This window comes from Coloeus monedula, assembly GCF_965178545.1.
Source record: "Coloeus monedula genome assembly, chromosome: 20".
Taxonomy (NCBI): Eukaryota; Metazoa; Chordata; class Aves; order Passeriformes; family Corvidae; genus Coloeus; species Coloeus monedula.
In genome coordinates this window covers 534,864-554,100 of record NC_138800.1, presented here as the reverse complement: position 1 = coordinate 554,100, position 19,237 = coordinate 534,864, and the positions used below count along the sequence as shown (strand labels likewise).

Sequence of the window (19,237 nt, the reverse complement as noted above, 5' to 3'; positions counted from 1 at the left end):
ACAGGAGGCCTCCACATCCGCGGGGAGATCTCCTCGTGCCTCATCTCCGTGGGACCGAGGAGTTCCTAATGCTCCTTCTACACCCAAACTGACTTCTTGCTTGCAACCTGTTTCACTGATCCTTCTGGATTTATCTGCCGGAGGTCGGACTCACAATTTAGGATTTTTTTTTTTTTTCAGTTTGTTTGTTTAAAATATGCCTCTGAGCTCCCGGCGGCCTCTGAGCACGTGGCACGGGGCAAGAGGAGCGGCGATGGCGAGAGCCGGCGTCGCCGGGGAGCCGCGCTGGCGGTGACCGAGCCGCTCTCTGCGGCCTCTGGGGTCTGTCTGGAGCCCGGCTCGGAGCCCCGGGAGCTTTGCCGCCGGCCGGGCCCGCCGCGGTGAGGACGCGTTCCCGAGCGGTATGAGCGGCCGGAGCCCGCTGCTGGTAGCATGAGTGCTGGCCCCCAGGTGCAGCTGGCTCTCCTCTGGCCTTGGCTGCTCATGGCGACCCTGCAGGCAGGACTGGGCCAGACCGGGCTGGCGCTGGCGGCGGCCGTGGAGTCGGAGCGGGCGGCGGCGCAGAAAGCCATCATCAGGGTCATCCCCCTCAAAGTGGAACCCATCATCCTGGAAGGGGAGTTCGCCAACGTCGCCGAGGTGACTCCGGCCGAAGGGAAGCTGCTCCAGGTAAGAGCCTCGCCACCCGCTTCCAGCCTCTCCCCGCTTTCCCTCCTGGCTGCCGCGGCTCCCCGAGCGGTGCCTTGGGTGCCGCGTCCCGGCGTGGATTTGTGCCGTGCTCCGTGCGCTGTCCCCGTGGTTTGGTTCCCCGGGGGCCGAGGGGACGGCATCGTGCAAAGGGCTGAGCCTTCCTTCGGGGCCGAGCTGTGGCTGCGCCTCATTGCTGCTGAGTTGTGGATGTGGTCGGCTGATTCCATGGAGATTATTTCATATCTTAATTGATGTTATAAAGCTGAGTGTGTCAAGTCACATGTCGGGATGTGAAACATCTGACAGAAAACAGGATTAGTACTTTTTTCTCTGAAATTCATGAGGATTTCCACACCCTCTGCCGAGGTCGAGGTTCAGTTTCACTCCAAAACCCATCCTGGCTGCGTCCACCAGAATCCCTGGCCCTGCTTGTTGTTGCCTGTACCTGAAGGGTGAATGTTACTTACGCAGGAGCTCCGGTGGTGTCACCACCAGGTATTTTTATAGATGAATTAGTGCTATTCTCTGACCTTTATTAAGGGGAGAGTATATCCACACCTGGACAGGAGGTGCAGGTGCTGCACAGCCAGAGCTGAGCCATTCACTGAACAGACCCATCTCCTGCACACACCGAGTTTGGAGCTCAGTTTCCTGAGACCTGGTGTGCACTCTCTCCATTCTGTGGGTAATCTGCCTGGCAATTGTGTGCTTTATTCTTAAGAACAACAACAACAACAACAAAAGACAAAATAGCCTGCATTAATATTAAGTCTTCATTTTCTCCTGGATTGTTCCAGGACTTTCCAAATGGGGTATGTTGAAATCTTAATTAAATTTGTAGTTTGGAAATTTAAATTAAAATAATAAATTCTGTGTAGTTTTTTAAGAGGAGAAATACAGTCGAGCCAGCTTTAGAACATGGTCACCTGTCTGAAAGTGAACATGGACAATTTGTGACATGTATAAAGCCTGCTTTTCCATGCCTTTTGAACTCCTCAGAATGGAAGCTCTGCTATAAAATTATATTACCAGGCTAAAAAAAATATCTGAGACAAATGTACTCAAGGTCCTCTTCTGTTGTGTGGCAATGTCCAGGAAAGTCAATATTTATTCCTTACAAAAACTACAGTGGTGTTGCAACCGAGCACAAAGTATAGAGTGAGACCTTTTGGAAATGGGAGGATGATAACCTCTCCTGAGGGATGTGTGGAGGTTTCTAACCAAATGCAACAATGCCAGGTGGGAATTTTGTGCCATCACAGCAGCACCAGCCAGGTGTTTGGAATAAAAACTGTGAATAGCGTCCAATTTCAGTCTTTAAAAATCATTCTCCAAATGGAGAGGGCTGGGGAAACTCTTAATCCAGCCTGTTGAGTTTGGGCACACAGACCCTGACCTGCCCTGGGTGTGTTTTCAGGCCTTGACTCTGCCACTCCGTGCTCAGGTGAGCGCTCCTGTTCCACATCCCACTGAATCCAGTGCGGGAAGTCCTGCTTTCAGCTGGCAGTGCTGGGACAGGGGGTCAGGCTGTGCCTTCTGCAGCAGGATGTTTGCCTGGTGCCAGGCACTGTGCTCTGGGAAGGCTTAGCCAGGTGTACCTGTGACCTCTCCTGCAGATCTCATGGTGTAGTTTCTAATTCTGCTTCTAAATATTGAAACTTGGCATATGAAATGGCATTTAGAATTGTTTGGGTCCTGATGCTGCAGTGGGTTCTTACCTCTGGAAAGAGAAAACGGGAAATGGGGACATAACTCTTCGGGTACAAAATAAGTAAGAAATTAGTGGGAGGAATTCTTTTCAGTTTGCATTTTGATAGTGGGATATTAAATACACCAGAATTAGGTTTTATTGGGACATCTCGTTTTGCACATGGTTGTCAACATCCCGATCTTGCAAAAACTTTAGGTCACGTGCCTAACTTTGATATCACTAGAATTCCTACTTAAATAAACTCATGGCTGTGCACACATACCTGCACAGTTGCTTCTTCAAATGTAGTTTAGGGACATAACATGGTCACATTTACAGTTAATGAGTCAAGGAGTGGGGTTTTTACAGCATTTTTGGATAGGTCTTGGTTATGTCAGACCCTGTAAGGTGCAGTCAGCCTGTCCAGGAGAACACAAACTGCAGAGCTTAGCTTGGAAGAGAGGCATGGATGGCCCAGTCCCTTTTCCAAAGCAACGCTCTCTTCCTTCAGAGGTAGAATAGGATTGCTCAAGGATTAGTGGTGCAGAGTTGGCCCTGTAGTCAAGTCAGGTTCTCTTTATTATGACTTATAATTATCTTCATAGTGCTCGGGTCAATATATTTTTAGAAATGCATTCTTAATTTAATACAAAAAATCCTGCACGTAAGTGATGGAGCCTCACCAAAGGTACTTCTACCAGAATGTTTTCCTGGTTTCATTTCTCCCTGCCCTATTTTCCAGGATCATCTACAGAAACGGACTTTGATTGTGGCGTGTTACATCTTAGAGGCCAACTTTAGCAATATCCTCTTTACCTACAATAAAATAAAATAGCCCCAGGGTTGAATTCCCCCTCACAGCCTTTGCCCCTGTGAGGAGTTTTGTGGGAAATCTCTGTATTTCCATTGCTGCCCAGTGGGTGAGCAGGAAGATGCCAGGGAGCCGCCCACCCCTGCCAGTGTAACCCCAGCAGTGCTTCCTCTGCACTCCAGCGCTGCTGCCGCCGTGTGATGCAAAGGGAGAGGAATTTCTCAAGCAGGCAGAGCCACTTAAGCCTTTATAGGTCAAAAAACCAACACCTCAGACTTCTTGCAGAAATCATCTCCAGGCTTGTGCAGTGCTGCAGCTTGTTCAGGGAGCACCTGCTCTGAGCATTAACTCTTGCTGGACGCGGGAAGCACCCGCGGAACTCACTGGCAGTTTCCAAACTGGAAGTTTAGGTTTGGAAGTAAATCGGGACGGAATTGTGAGGGTGTGAAGGTGGGCAGGCCCTGGCACAGGGTGCCCAGAGCAGCTGTGGCTGCCCCGGATCCCTGGCAGTGCCCAAGGCCAGGCTGGACATTGGGGCTTGGAGCAGCCTGGGACAGTGGGAGGTGTCCCTGCCCGTGGCAGGGGGTGAAGTGGATGAGTTTTAAGGTCCCTTCCAACCCAAACCATTTTGGGATTCTGTGATCTCTGCTGGGCTCCTGCAGGAGCCTGAACTGCTGTTAAAAGTCCCATGGCAGTCAAAAACTGGCCCTTTATTACAGATGGAGGAACCAAACCTTTTGGACAAGTAGGTTGGAAGGAACATGTTTGGAACTTACTGACAATGGACAATCCATGAGCAGCTCAGGATTCGATGTGGCCTCAGAATTGCAGTTCCTGTGACTGTTTGCAGATGAACTCCCATTCACAGGATTGCTATAGAGATTTTTCAGCCTCTTTTTTTGGTACTTCTGCTGCTCTATTGGCTGACTTTTGAGGAATAAGTCTCAGTTTCCTTCTTGCCCTTGACTCAGTCTCCACTTGGTACTGGAGAGAGCTGTTGGTTTGAAGGTAGATAGGAAAATAAGGAATGTCTTGGAAAGAAAAGGAGAGAGTCACTGGGGAGAGTTGAGAGGAGATTTTTCTGATTTGAATTACAACAAGTACAAATCTAATTGTGGAAGGAAAAAAAAGAACCATTTTATTTGAGAAGTAGTTCATCACTTACAGCCTTGTTTAGGACAATTCAAGAATGATCAAGATTCAAGGATGCATTATTAAAACTGAGCTTTAATATCTCTTTATTTGAGTGTGTATAACCCCAGTCTTCTACACAGGGGAAAGGATGATTCCTTTAGTCTGTGCAGAGTGGCAGGGATTGGTACATTCTCTAGTTCTAGCATATTTGGGAAAAAGCATTAAAAGTTTGGGAAAAGTTCCTATTAATGGTATTTAAAAAGAGATGGATAACCTCACATTGCTACAGGGAGGGCAAAGTGATCAGCAGTCCCAATCCCTTTACATGCTGACACCTAGAAAATTCCAGTGGGTATGTGGGACAGTGGCACAGTCTCACTGAGCAGGCAGTATGTAGAACTAGTTTTCCCAACATCCATTGTTTCATTGCAAGTCTTACAATATTTTATTCCATTTCTGTACAAACTCAGCAGTTTCATAATGAGGGGATTGTAGGAGAAAGTCAACTTTCACTCACCCACAGAGTGCACTGTTTTAACTTATCACTGTAGGAAAACACCGTGAAGAACATAAAAACAAACTTGAAAAAACCCGCAGAACAAGCTCCCTACAGGCTCTGAACCCCCAAACCAAGGATTATCTTCCTTCCTCCTCTCCCCCCAGAAAAATAAATTATTTAAAAAACATGCAAGTTGATCTGTTTAGAATGGATTGAGTGAGAATTGGAGGGGGAGCCTGAATCACCGTTTTTTTAGGTGGCCTGTACAATTCAGAAAGAGAAAATCAAACACAGATCCAGTTGGAGGAGGAGTGTGATAATTATCCCTTGGAATTGCTGCAATGAACCCTATGGGATCACCCTGGACAATGGAGCCTGTTCCCCGTGTTGCAAGGCACATGCAGTTGGAGTTGGAATCACCTACTTCAGTGCTCTCAGAGGTTTACACTCCCAGCCCATACCAAAGTAAATACCTTAGTAGTCTTCTATACTCCCAGCTCCTGGATCAACAAAAGGATGTTGAGTGCATAATGTTGACAGAGATCAAAGAAGTGGGAAAGTCGAACCAAATGATAATGGGGACTTAAGTTACCTGTGAATAAACTGGTCAGATAGCACAATACGAGGCAGTTCAAAGAAGCAGTTTCTGCCTCTTGGAACAGCTCGTACTGGGTACACAGACTTGACTTGGCGTTAAGTAATGTGCAAGAACTGCTTCAGAAGCAGCAATAATGAAGCCACTTGGCCTGACTGCGGCACAAAAAAAATGGGTGCCTAAGTACCAGAAAGTGTGACTCTGACACAAGCCTTTAGAACGGGAAATTGCACTGAAACACTGAGACAAATGGCTCCTGCAGAGTAAAAAAACCCCACATTTTTACATGGAACATAGATAATACTCAGGAAAGGCTGAGAGATTTGGAATTGTGTAGCCTGGAAAAGAGCTCCAGGGTTACCTGATCGTGGCCTTCCAGTACCTGAAGGAGCTGAAAAGGAAGATGGAGAGAGACTGTTTCCAAGGGCCTGGAGTGACAGGACAAGGGGGAATGGATTCAACCCAAAAGATAGTAGGTTTAGATGAGATATTAGGAAAAAGTTCTTCCCTGTGAGGGTGCTGAGGCCCTGGCACAGGGTGCCCAGAGCAGCTGTGGCTGCCCCAGCCCTGGCAGTGTCCAAGACCAGGTTGGACGGGGCTTGGAGCAGCCTGGAACAGTGGAAGGTGTCCCTGCCCGTGGCACGGGGTGAGACTGGATGAGCATCAAGGTCCCTCCCAGCCCAAACCACACTGTGATCCTATGAAAGTAGAAGCTGTCCTGGGGAGCACACGAAGCAGTGACTCAAAAAAGGCTGTAGTCAACCAGCACAGGGACATTGGTAGTGCTAAAGAAACCCTTTGGCCCAAACAGATCTCTTAGAAAATTGGACAGAGAGCATGAGTGTAGTGTTGGCTGTGGCCAGTGTAACCCACAGCGTGGATTAGTTCAGCATTGGTGCAGGATTTAAGTGTAACTGGAAGGTGAGCCATTAAAATCCAGATGCAGAGTAGGAACTTCAGTTAGAGCTGGCTGCTAGAAAAGGTTGAGCTCAGAGGCTGCTTCTGAACCTCCACCCCTCTCTTGAGCATATACAGAGGCTGAGCTGGAGCTTTCCATAGTGTGTCTTCTCCTTTTCTCATCCAGAAAACATGTGACAGGAAACTGTTCCCTGTTCAAGGAGTTTAAAGGACTTTAAACCTAAATCTCCCAGCTTCCCAGTGCACCATCTGGTGCTGGTTGTTGCAGTTGAATTATTTATGATGGTGGGCGCAGACCCATCTTGAACTGAAGATTTTCGGTACTGAAATGGTGACAGATCTGGAGGCCCCAGTAATGACTTGGGGCAGACATAAATGGGAGATCCAAACCCAACTGGAGGAGAGCACAGATCTGTGGTCAGGAGACTGAACCCAGAGAGCTGGAGTGAGTGACAGTCAATAGAGGATGTCTGGCCATGCACAGGCCCTGGAATACATCCAGGGAACAAGTGGACATTTCCCAAAGATAAGCTGGCAGAGGGGTGAGATTACAGGAGAAGGGAAACAGGCCCTGTTGTGCTTGCAGGCTGCAGCCAGGCTGGATTTGTGGTGGAAAGGTTGTGAACCATTAGAGAAATGACTTTTTTTCTGTGCCTCCATCAAGCAAAAGCTTTGGTGGGCATTTCCTATGGATTGAGGAAGGGTGTTCTGAACTGCATGTGAATTCATTATTTTCTAATGAGAACTTTCAGAATTGTCAAAGTAATACAAACAACACCGCCTCAGTATGATCAAAGAGAGCTATGTTGTATCAGGCTGGATTTTGGACAAAAATTGACATGCATTTTTATTTAATAGTCTCAGTGGTTTTCCATCCAGTGAAACATGCCTAAAAGCCTAAGATGTTCACAACCTTGCCTAAAAGCTTTCTGTGGACTTTGCCCAAAAGTCATAGTCTGAAAACAAGCAAATTTTAACCTAAACTGAGAAAAGTAACAAGTAAGTACAATGGGAAATGTGCACTGTAGTTTGACCTTCAGGTTGGTCATCTTAAGTATCACAACAGTCTGTTGCAGTGTTGCAGGCATTGCCGAGGGTCAAATAAATGAAATTTTGGGTTATAAACAAAGCAGAAATGTAAAATGAATCTCAGTACAAGGGAATATATCACACTTGAGTAATGCACATTCGTATTTTATTAACCTTTTGGCCTTCTCTCCATTCAAGGATGCTTGGCTGCAGCAGGACAGGTGTAAAGTAGACAGAAGTGGTGTGGATGGTCATGGTGGTCTCTTCTATCTTTGAGTTCTGTAATTTATTACTTAGTTTTAATACCTGTTTATTTTTTCCCTTATTTCCCTGGCTGTAAAGAACAGGAAGCGCTGCTCAGCCTTTCATTTGCCCACACCACTTTCAGGCTGCATTAAGGAATTGTAATCACATCTCATGCTTCGGAGCTTTGGGCCTGCTGCCAGCACGGCTCAGGCAGGAGTTGGCCAAGAGTTGTCTTGGGACCTTTTCATCTTGTTTTTAGGAGCATCAAGGATTGGCCTTGCCTCAGAACAAGGCACTCAGAGATGTAGGTCAGTGTTCAAAGGTAGTGGAGAGAAGATTGTTTTGGATGTGCTTATGTTGTATGGGTTACTCCTGTGCTGCCAGATTTCTGTGGAAGACTCTCTTCCCCCCTGCAGCCACCCCGTTCAAATTATCTGAAATTTTGGGTGTGTATCCTCTTCCTGTGCATGTTGAGATCTGAATCATCTGCCTAAATCAACGGATGTATTCTCACCTCGTCACTTCCCCATCCCTGAAGGGGCTGGTTAAGGGCATTAGTGGCCCTTTGATCTCTCTTTTGTTCTCCATCTCAGTAATTTGGTCTCCAGTGATCAAATGGGTTAATCTAATGCTTATTACTGTGCTCAGCATCAGGGTAGTGGCAGAGATGTACTGGATTGTCAAACACAGCAGTTCTGACTGGGGAGTTGAATAAATTCCTCTGGCCATAAACTCTGTGAAGCAAATTAAAAGCTTTTGACCAAGTTTGGTTATGACATGTTACTTCTGAATGTAAGTAAAGCAGTTTGGGGATTAAGTTTGCTTTGTGTTGGTAAAAGGTATGTGAATTCTAGTTCAAAATTACATGAAAGGATAGATTTCAACTTCCTACTTCCAAAGCTCCTCAGCAGCTGTGGTTCCATGGGGTCCGTGTTGGGCAGCACTGTTGGTGCAGAACTGTAGGAGGGACAGGTCCATTGCAGAAACTCGGGGAGAATGACCCTGGGATTGAGTTGGATCCAGATGTAAAAAATGAACAGCACTCCAGTCCTGTTAGAGGTGTGAAACAGTTCTCCCTACAAAGGCCAAAAAGCCAAAAAACAGAGCAGGGCAGACACAGTGATCACACTGTCTAGAAAGGGTATGGGGTGATGGCTGCGTGGCAGAGCAGAAGGGACGAGTTGAGGAGGTCTGGGGAGTGAGTGGTTCTTTCATTAGTTGAATTTTGTGCAGGATCCTGCACCAAAATGTTGTTTTCAGATTTTTTAAATATAGGGAACATCTCTAAGGATATGGAAGTCAACTAAGAGAGTGAATTGTGATAATTTCTGTAGCTTTCTGTGGGTCAGTTTGAATCAGAAGTTAAATCTTGGCAAGCTGGTCTCTTTGCACCACCATCCAGTGTAGACATACAGCTCCAGAAACCCAGTCTTGGCTACTTTTTAAAGTAGTAAGAGAGATGGTGTTTGTGATTGTGTTACTGCTCCAGACTGAGTCCTGTTCCTTGAAGAATGAATGATCTGAATAACTTTTTATTTACTACAGCAGTTCTGTTCCAAAATAAGTGGAACCTCCCCAAGATCCTGAAGAGACAAGAGTTCCCCTTTTGCTTGTGACGCTGTAGCTCAGCTGTTCCTTTGTTCCCCAAGTGTCCTGTTGGGATGGTGGTACTCTTGCAGCCATGCTGTGGGTGCACATTGTCCCTGAGTGTTTGGAGATTTCTCTCCAAACATTTCCCTGGGACCACCAAAATGCCACTGTCCTCCCCATTACCCTCTGTTTCACCTGGTCTCATTCACATAACATGCCCCACGTCATTTAGTCCCACTCAGCTATTCTTTTGTCCTCATCTGCTCTCCCAAGAGTCTTTTTTAAATCTTCTATAATTTTCATCTTGCTTAGAACAATGGTTATTCTCGTTGCTTTTCTGCATGTGCTGTTCTGTTCAGTAGCAGTTCACAGACGGGTTTAGACTGTTGCCTGTCAGCATTTGCTTCCAACACTGCTCTCCTCAGAGAGATAATCTGGTCCTTCCACTGCCTCCTTCAGAGGACCTCTGACCTCTGTTTTGTCACTCCAGGGGACCAAAAGCTGCTGTTTGTAAACTTTGCACAACTTCTGCATGAGAGAAGCAATCAGATTTGAGTGATGGGCAAACCTCACGTGCTTGTACAACATGCAGCCCTTATGTTAAAAAAGATCATCAAACAATATTTGTTGGTTTTTGGTTGAGAAACCACCGTTTTGCCATTTCTGGCAGTTGCACCTGGTTGTGGCCTGAGTTGGTAGCAGCTCTTGCCTTCATGCTCCTTTTCTGGCTGCCTCTTTCGTGGTTGCTTTCTCCACAGAACAAAGACTGGGGAATCCCATGCTGGCCTTGGCCTTTTCCATGCCCTCGTTCAAAATCCTGCTTCTGAAAAGCCACTCTGGGACAGTGGCAATCAGGTACTTTATTCCTGCTGAGATGTTAAAAGGCCAAAAATCATCCACAGCTGCGCTTTAATTTAGAAAAGGGTGACATGAAATCAAATAAGGTCATTCGGAAGAGTCTGAGAGGGCAGCTAAGAGTTACATCCTTTGCATCAAAGTGTTTGAGGACACTACAGTAAGAATTAAGATAAAATGTACCTCTCAAGAAATACTTGAAAAAGGATAAAAGCATATCAGGATACCTAAACGTAAGAGAAGGAAAGTATATAAAAGCATCCTGGAAAAGCAAGAATTTTGGCAAAATTAGAAAAAAGAGAAACAACCTAAAAATACATGAAGACAGTGAAAAGAGAAGAGAAATAACTTGGAAATGGTAAAAAAACTAATGCTAGATTCTCTTCAGTCACAAGCAGAAAGCTCACCTGACGATTGGTAGAATCTTAAAAAAATTAAAGTCTAAAAGCTGTGCTTAGGGCAACTAAACTCCCAGAAGAAAAATGAATGCAATTCTCCTTGTGCTTTCATCTGTCTCAGGCTGAAATGTCTGGAGATGAGATGGTGATGGAGATAGACACAATTACCACTATCAGTTGCCGGCATCAGGTGGTATTCACCCAAGGATTGGGGAGGATGAAATCGTTGAACTATTAACTTGTCTATGAACTCCTGTTTAAAATCCCTGGAAGGTGGCTGATGGGATTCCCATTTTTCTCTGAGCTCCAATTCATCCACAAAAGCCCAGAGCAGTGTGTTGTAAAATGGTAAGTTGACAGAAATTGTAACACAGAGTGTTCTGAGTGGATGTGAAGGAGTCCACATAGGCATCAGTTGGGCAGGTCTGGCTGCATTTCCCAAATGCAAAGACTTCCAGGGAAACTAAGACATTAATTAGAAGGAGGCTTCTGGATAAATAATTACTGGACAGTAAGAAGCAGGTGGAAGGAATAACTGGCAGATTTTCCCTTTGGGAGGAGCCCATGGCTACAGCTGTGTGTGCTGTAGCTGTGCTCTCCCAAGTGTTGATGAGCACATGGGAGCGCTTGGTAATGTTCTAGAGCTTTCCAACACATGACCTAATTAGAAGTAATGAAGACAAGGTTCGTCTGTGAATCACTGCACGACCTTATGAGACCAAATACTTAAGGAGAACATGGAGAATCACTCATTTCTTCACATTCGGTGATGGGCTCTGATTTGCCCATTGCCACAACTGTGTCTTGTGATTTTAACAGACTGGTCTGTGCAAGTGTCAGCTTGGTATGTGGTGGTTGTTATGAAGACAAAGGGAACATTAGCAATGAAAATGAGAGAATAAGCCAGAGAATCTCTTTAAGCTCCTGTGGAAATCCCAGGCACATCCAGATGTTGAATCCTGTGTGAAGTTCTGTTCCCCACAGCTCTAAAAAAGCAGTAGCTGCATTGGAAGGTGTTTGGAGAAAAACATGAGGATAAAAAGAAGAGTAAGAAGTGTTTTATCCAAGGAACAACAAACTGGACTAATTCTCTTCTGGCTGGAAAAGAGGTAGCCGAAGGGTGATACGAGGAAGATCCAGAGTCATGAATAGGGATTGACTGTTAACAGTCTCTCTCAATATGAAAATAATGGGGCATCACATGAGGCTACAAAGAGTCATGTTCAAAGGGAAGTGCTCTTCACTCACTGTACAATTACCGTGTACAATCCCTCGCTGCAGGAACTGCTGTGGATGCTGAAAGTTTACAGAGGTTCAAAAACCACTGGAACTAATGAATGGGAGAAGGCTCCACCAATGGCTGTGCAATAACCGGTCCCAGCTTTGCCTCAGGGAGTCTATAAAATGTTGGAGGCTTGGAGAATGTCCGGGACAGAAGCCCTACAAGCTTGTCCTGTTCTCACTTCTTTAGAAATCCACTGTTGGCAGTTCTCTAGGCAAAGATGCTGGGCTGGATGGGCCTTTGGTCCAAATCTACCCTTGCATTCTCCTCTCCTTCAGAAACCTTCCAGCCCAAGGCCCACCACCCTCAGCACCAGCCCTTCCAGCCCCCCTCTGCTCTGTTTGGGCAAGTCTGGGTGGAAAAACTGAATAGGTGCCTCCTAGTCAGGTGCCTCCTTCACCCTCCGTCACTGACACGGAGCTCAGCTCGTTGTTCACACAGAAGGCACTGCAAGGTTCCTTAGGTTCGATTATTGAAAATCTCACAGCATGGCTTTCAGCTGGTGCTGTTAATCAGTGTTTGAGGCCCTTGCCACTTTGGCCTTCATATCATGGAATCTTGGAATGGCCTGTGTCAGAAGGGACCCTAAATATCATCTTGTTCCACCCCCCTGCCATGGACGGAGACACCTTCCACTAGACCAGGTTGCTCCAAGTCCTGTCTGGCTTTACTGGACGTATAATTTTTATTCTTTGTCACCCTCATCCTTCACGATTTCCTCAACTAAGCTCCACTGATGGGATAATATCTCCCTGTGTATACCTCAAGCAGCAGAACCTGGATATTTGATACTTTCCAGACAGTTTGGGTACAGCACATGCTCTCAGCAGTTACCTTCTCTTTATGAGATACTCCTGCATGTGAAATAAGAGCCTCCCTATTTATTAGAGAATATATATATTTTGAAGGTCTGTTGGCATATTCCTCTTTCCTTGCCTAGGGAATGAATCAAGGTAACCTGCAAATATCAGGTATTTCATCACCAAGAAAACCAGTCAATGTAGAATCATAGAATCATTTAAGTTAGAAAAGATCTTTAAAATCGAGTGCAGCCATAAACCATAAACATTTATCTTGAAACAAAAAGGACTGAGACATCATACTACTGGGAAAAAAACCCAGCCATAACCCTATGGCCATCAGCTGAATTACTCTACACTGCTAATTTAATGAAGCCCCTAAATGTGCCCTGAATGGCTATAAGTACTTTGTGTGTTTTAGAAAGATCTGGTTTTTATTTAGAGATACCAGATAAATAAATCAGATAACTACTTCTGGGACATAAATTCTTACCCCCACCTGGGAGGTGTTAAGTCAAAAATAGCTTCAAATGCTTGCCAACTGTACCATTTTAGATTGGATTTTGTGGAAAATTTCTTCCTTGAAAGGTTGGTCAGGTACTGGCAGAGGCTGCCGAGGGCAGGGGTGGAGTCCCCATCCCTGGAGCAGTTTAACAGCCCTGTGGATGTGGCACTTGGGGTCAGTGTGGCCTTGGCAATGCTGGGGGAGTGGTTGGGCTCGATGATCCCAGAGGGCTTTCCCAGCCTAAACATGTCTGTGTTTCTATGATTTGCCTTTTTAGGTCTTCTTGTTCAGCTCATGTCAAAGAAGGTATTTTGAGGTCCTGTTGTTTGTGTCTTGCGCCGTGGAGCCAGGGAACGCAGCGTGCCTGATGGAGCCCAGCACTGGGAATGCTGGCTGTTCCAGGGCCAGAAAGATGGTGTAGCTGACAGGCCACAAGTGGGAAATGTGGGATAATGCCCCAGAGGGCAGCTTGCAGAAGCAAGGAGCTTTGCAAAATCCACTTCTTCAGGTGCCAACAAGTCCTGGCCCCGTTGCCTACAGGCCAGCTTGTTCCTTGGAATCCTAGTAACACATTCTTGATTTTGCAGCCTGAAGGATTAATTGATACCTGTCTAATCCTTCTTCTTCAAAAGCCGAGTGCAGGATAAGGCAAAGTGGTGATTCTTCAGGCTTCAGTCTGGCTGGGACAGGCTGAGGAAAAGTTAAAGCCAGAGGGCCTGGAACATCTTGCCTGTTCTCCCAGCCTGACTTGCACAGAAGACAAGACATTTGCTCCAGGCTCTCCTCTGAACTCTCCCATCCAGGTTTTGGTGGTTGTTATTAGAAGCAGCTTCTCCTCTCTTGACCTGTCATCCCTACTGTGTTTCAGTGGTCCTGGGTGGTTCACTGGGCCTGGTGAGCAGTGATGTACAGATCACACCAGTGCAGCCACCTGGGCAACTATTTCAGTCCATCTGAGGGATTTCCAAGTTTCTTTAACTCTGTGGTCCTAAAATTCTGTAGGAAGCTTTGGTAAAGGAGTGTTGACTTCTACCCCAGCATGAGATCTTAAGCAGGATCTCACCATCCAGACACCACGAGCCTGTGGCAGCTTGTTTGTTATTTGTAACCATGTTCCTAAATGTGACTCCTCTGACAGCATAAAATTCTGCCAGAGGCTGAGAAGGACCCACTGCTAAATTTCTGACATCCAGGGTCTTTGGTTCCCCTTCCCAGATAAGGTTTCTTACGTGTTTTCCAGAGGTCATACCTAAGTTTCACCGGAGCCAGAAATTAGCCCTTCTTTTCCCCCCAGCAACCCCAGGCCTTCATGGACAGAGAGCTTTGTCTCCTCAGACACTGATGTCAGGCAGAACATCTCCTTCTGTCTGCCCAGGTCGGAACCCCTCCGGAGGCCTCTGTCCATTTGTATCATGAGCTGGGAGATAAAGAGGTGCAGTGATATTGGTAATTGCATAACATACTGTATCAGGAGATGTTGTGATACTGGCCAAGTGTTGTGCCTCTGGCCATCAGTAAATTCCATCAAAGGTCAGGTTGTTCAATGGCCTCTCCAGAGGATGGCTCCATTCCTGATGTCTGCATGGCTGTGGAGTTCCATTAAACTCCATACCATTGCTGATGCTTTCAGGAATGCTGCCAAATTAGGCAGATTGTGGTTTGCAGACTGCTCTGAAGTGCTTGAGATGCTCCCTCCACTTACTGTGGAGAGAGAATCGCTGCTTGGAGTTGCCTCCTGAGTGTGTGGATTGTCATTTAAAGGAGAAAAGGAGATAATGGGGTCGTAGTTGGGCTGTTTGGAGGTGTACAAATCCACATGAGCTACTCTCCCTGCTTCCACTGGAGTCTTGTGCTTGGGGTGAGTTGCCAGCCCACAGTGGGGAGTCTGTCCCTGCTTCCCATTCTGAACACCCACACATGGAAGTGTGCATCCCTGCTTAATGCTGGGAAACATTTTCCTTCTTCCACGGCAGTACTCGGACCCTTGTGCCATGACTTAGGAAGTGAGGGAGGAAAAAGGTGGAATGAAACTGGTGGTGGTTTTGGGTGGCCATAGTGCTTTGAGCAAACAAGATGAATGTGGGGAATGAGAGGCTGCTGTGTCCATGAAGGCAAACTTCCTTATGTTTGTTTAGTTCTGTTGACCGTGTTAAGAACTTCGAGAGATTTTTAATACCTTCTAAGCTCTGGCTAAGCATCTGTGTGAACATGGGCTTAAGGAGGTGGGCTGGAGAACTGTGGGTGTTTTTTGAGTATTCCTTTGCTTCCCTGAAAAATCCTGTGGGACCCAGGTGAAAGCTTAGACCTTTGGGAATTTTTTTTTTTTTTATGTATCTATGTTAGCACAGATTTGAAGGATGATTTTGTATTGTGTCCTGGTGGAGGGGTCACATTGCCTGGAGAGGTCAGTGCTGGTTTGGCTGCCTCGTGGCCGTGCAAACCAGTCCGCAGTTTGGGTGTTTGTTACGGATTTCCTTTAATCCAGTCTGGCAATTCCTGTGATCTTCGATCTCCTCTGTCTGAATTGTACCCAGAGGTTCACATCTGACCTTTTGACCATGATACCAATCTGGCAGCCTATGTTAATTTGTTATTTCATCATGATATTGTCCTTTCATTGACCTTTGATTGTTTTCAGAGTCAGTGCTTTCCCAAGTAGAAGTCCCTCATCCTTTGTATTTTCTGAGCTCTTTGTTCTTGGATTATATTGGTGTCTGAGACTATATCTGGTCACACTAAAATGCTCATTTCCCATGTGGAAGATACATCAGAGCTGGTGGCAAGCCTTGTTTTTGACATTATTTATGATGGTGCAGGACTTGGTGTTTGTTATCTGCAGCAAGATTGCCACAAAGAACTAATCTAAGTTCCTCCATTTGATTGACTTTTCTAGTTAAGTAGGTAGTTATTAAATGATTAAACTTAATCGATTACAATAGGGTGAAGAGAACAGAACAATGTATGAGTATCTCAAGTGCATTTCTGATTTATTCTTCACCTTTGGAAACTTCAGTGTGTAGTCTTGCCTATAGAAATGTTTGAAGCCTGGCTGTTATGTGTAGCTGAATTATTCATTAAGCAAATCTCCGCCAAACTCCCTTTTCTCTCTCCAGTTGAGAAATGAAACACCTTGGGGTAAAAAATGAACTGAAACATCCTGTTTATCAAATGTTTCTGTAGAAGTTATTCTCTCTTATGCAAAGACCAGGTCAGTGATGTGTTCACCAGGTGAGTGCTGATGGAGGGGGAGAACTTTGAGTTTCAAAGGAATTTCTTTTTCATCTTTAAATTTGGATATTCAGTTGTGTTTTGCTGGAGTTCAGAGTAACTTCAGGAACTGAACTATCTTTCAGATAGACTCACAGGGAAAATGTATCTGCCATCTCCACTCAGGCTACACCTGTAAGCCGATATCTTTGGGGTTTCTCTGAGCTTCACTGGTTTGTTTTGCTTTGTTTTGCACCGTGTTTTAACAAGATAACCATCTCTCCGTATTTTCCCTTCATTTCAGTAATTGCCTTCTCTAGTGACCCATTTCCTGTGCTTGTCTCTTCAGGTATCACGACCTCTGTGCACAGCCCACATACTCTGGTGCACAGAGCCCTCACTTAATCATATTATCATCTCAGGTAATTCATTAAAAGCTCCTCAGAGCACCAAATGGAACAGAAAAAAGCACTTATTTCTCTCAACTCCCTCCCCAAAGATACAACCCTTGTAAAGAGAGCTGCTGACCAGATGCCTGGAAATTTGACATCATCAGCCACCGAGGTGGGAATTGAGCTTCTTTCAGGTTTTCAAAGTTCTTTCACTGAAATCATTTAGCCCCCCCCTAAAAATTCAATCCACTTGTTATCAACTCAGTGTTTGCCACTGTTCTGATGTGCTGCAGAGCAATAAAGACATGGGTTTGAGTATATGCAAACCATAAAGGGGTTTATAACAAAAAAACAACAATTGAGGTTCTACATCAAAGAAACAAGGAAGCAACTCTGTCTCTTGAAGTCAGATGTGATGTGCTCTTACAAGGAGCTGAGCAAGTGTTCAGGTCTATTCTGCATCCTCAGAGCTCACGTTCATGATCTTGCTTGATAAAAGTCTTGGATAACTGTGATGCAATCTCCTCAGGCAGCAGGGGGATGGCTGCCTTGCAGGAACATGGGAATGCAGTGTACTTTTACCTGCGATTGACTGGAAGTTCAGGCTCAAATGAGAAATCAAGGTTGTAAATTCAGATAGCTGAACAAAAGTCAAGTTGATAATGCTTTTTCTCCTTCTTCTTATTGCCTGGCAATATTGTTCTGCTCTGCTGGGACAGTGTTGGGTCAGTGTTTTATCGGTGTGATCCTGCCTGCAGCCAAGCAAACAGGGATTGTTGTGTTCATCTTCACGCTCCCGAGGTGTCCAGTGCTGCAGAGGGAGGTGAGCGAGGCTGGGCTGGACCTGTCCGAGGGCAGCAGGAGAGCGACTGCGCTGCCTCTCTCGGGGAGCCTCCCCCAGAGGTACCCACGATAAACCCAGCCTTGCTAAACTGCCTGATTGGTTTAGTTACTTGACATCAAAGCCTGGAGTCAGCTTTAAAGGAGGTATGAAAGCCTGAGCCAAGAGTTTAATTCTCTATTGGCTCTGCTGCCTTTTTTTTCCCCAGAAATAATAAACCAGTAATAATCAATTGGGATATTTCAGCCAAGAAAAGGCTCCAGTGTGACCTAATTGTGGTTTTCCAGGACCTGACAAGGGAGCTGACAAGGAGGATGGAGAGTATTTACGAAGGCCTGGACTGACAGGACAAGGGGGAATGGCTTCCCAGTGCCAGAGGGCAGGGCTGGATGGGATATTGGGAAGGAATTGTTCCCTGGCAGGGTGGGCAGGCCCTGGCACAGGGTGCCCAGAGCAGCTGGGGCTGCCCCTGGATCCCTGGCAGTGGCCAAGGCCAGGCTGGACACTGGGGCTTGGAGCAGCCTGGGACAGTGGGAGGTGTCCCTGCCCGTGGCAGGGGGTTGGAACTGGATGAGCTTTAAGGTCCCTCCAGCGCAAACCATTCTGGGATTCTGTGATTCCATGATATTAGATAGTGTTGAACCTCTCCCAGCACTGAGGTCCCTGCTTCCATAAATTGTTCTCTCCTCACCTCCTTAGGGTGGGGGTTTTTGTACAGACAAGAGACTTGCTTTGCTGGTTTTAAAATAATCGTTTTCTTACTTTTATTGGAGAACATGAAGTCAAAGGTACCTTCACTTCTTTATTTAGAAGTAAGAGAAAGATTTACCTAGAAGTGAAAAATAAGATCTGAGATGGTGCTTCTTTCTTCAGAGAATCCAATCCCTGCTGTTAGACTTGACTCCTCCAAAAGGTTGTTTTCTGTGCAGAGGAGTTTTACCTCTTTCATGGAAAGTCACTGGAAAGGACTGGGGCTTCTTGGGTCAACTGCTTGAACACAGCGTGGGTGTCTGTCACAGGGCAGGCGAACCATGCAAGGGCTCACTGGTTTTGGGGCTGTCTCTAAAGGGACATGGGGCAAAGCAGCTCAGCAAGTGTGGGCTACACACGGACACAGTGAATGTGGCAGGTGCTTGGAGTCAGGAGAGAAAGCCCAGTGAGAGAAAAGGATCAAGGTGGGTCCATCCTCCCAAATCCCAACATCAGGAGCTTTGAGGTCACCCAGACTGGAAATGACAGGCAGGATACTTGGATTGTTAGCTAGAATGGATCTTGCCCCGTGGTTATCTGGATCTTTTATATCTCCACATCATCTGTCATCAGGGAATGTCACTCTGAGCCTGTGAGAAGAATTACTTTTGTTTACTTTAAACCTTTTCCTTGGAAGTGGTTTGAGGTGACACCTTCATCTTTGCATAATGAAGAATAGTGGATAATTAATCTGTATTTGCATCATTTCCAATGTTCACAACTTTACAAGGCGCCATCCTCTTCTGGGTGGAGCATCCTGGGCTCCTCTTACCCACAAACAATTTCCCACCTTTTTGCTACATGTCTGTTTTTGCTTCCTGTGCCCTTTTTCTTATTTTCCCATGTTGAGATAGAGTCACCATTAGCAAATAGTTGGGCTATAAGTGTGCCATTTCCTAGTTGTTTTTTCCCATAAATTCCTAACTTCATCTGCTTTATTGGGTAGAGCAGGAATATATATATAGAAAAGAAATAGATACAGTGCCCACCAGCAGTGTGATGTTT

At 45.8% G+C, this 19,237-nt stretch overlaps 1 protein-coding gene across 1 annotated transcript in view; it reads left to right on the top strand.

The window, feature by feature from the left end:
• Positions 1-432: 432 nt before the first annotated feature.
• Positions 433-19,237, top strand: part of RNF43 (ring finger protein 43) — a gene marked incomplete at both ends in the record, with an annotated part of 56,282 nt that continues 37,477 nt past the window's right edge. Inside the window, one exon of the mRNA XM_082294656.1 lies at positions 433-669. Coding sequence (XP_082150782.1) covers positions 433-669 — 237 coding nt within the window. The remainder of the gene's footprint in view (positions 670-19,237) is intronic.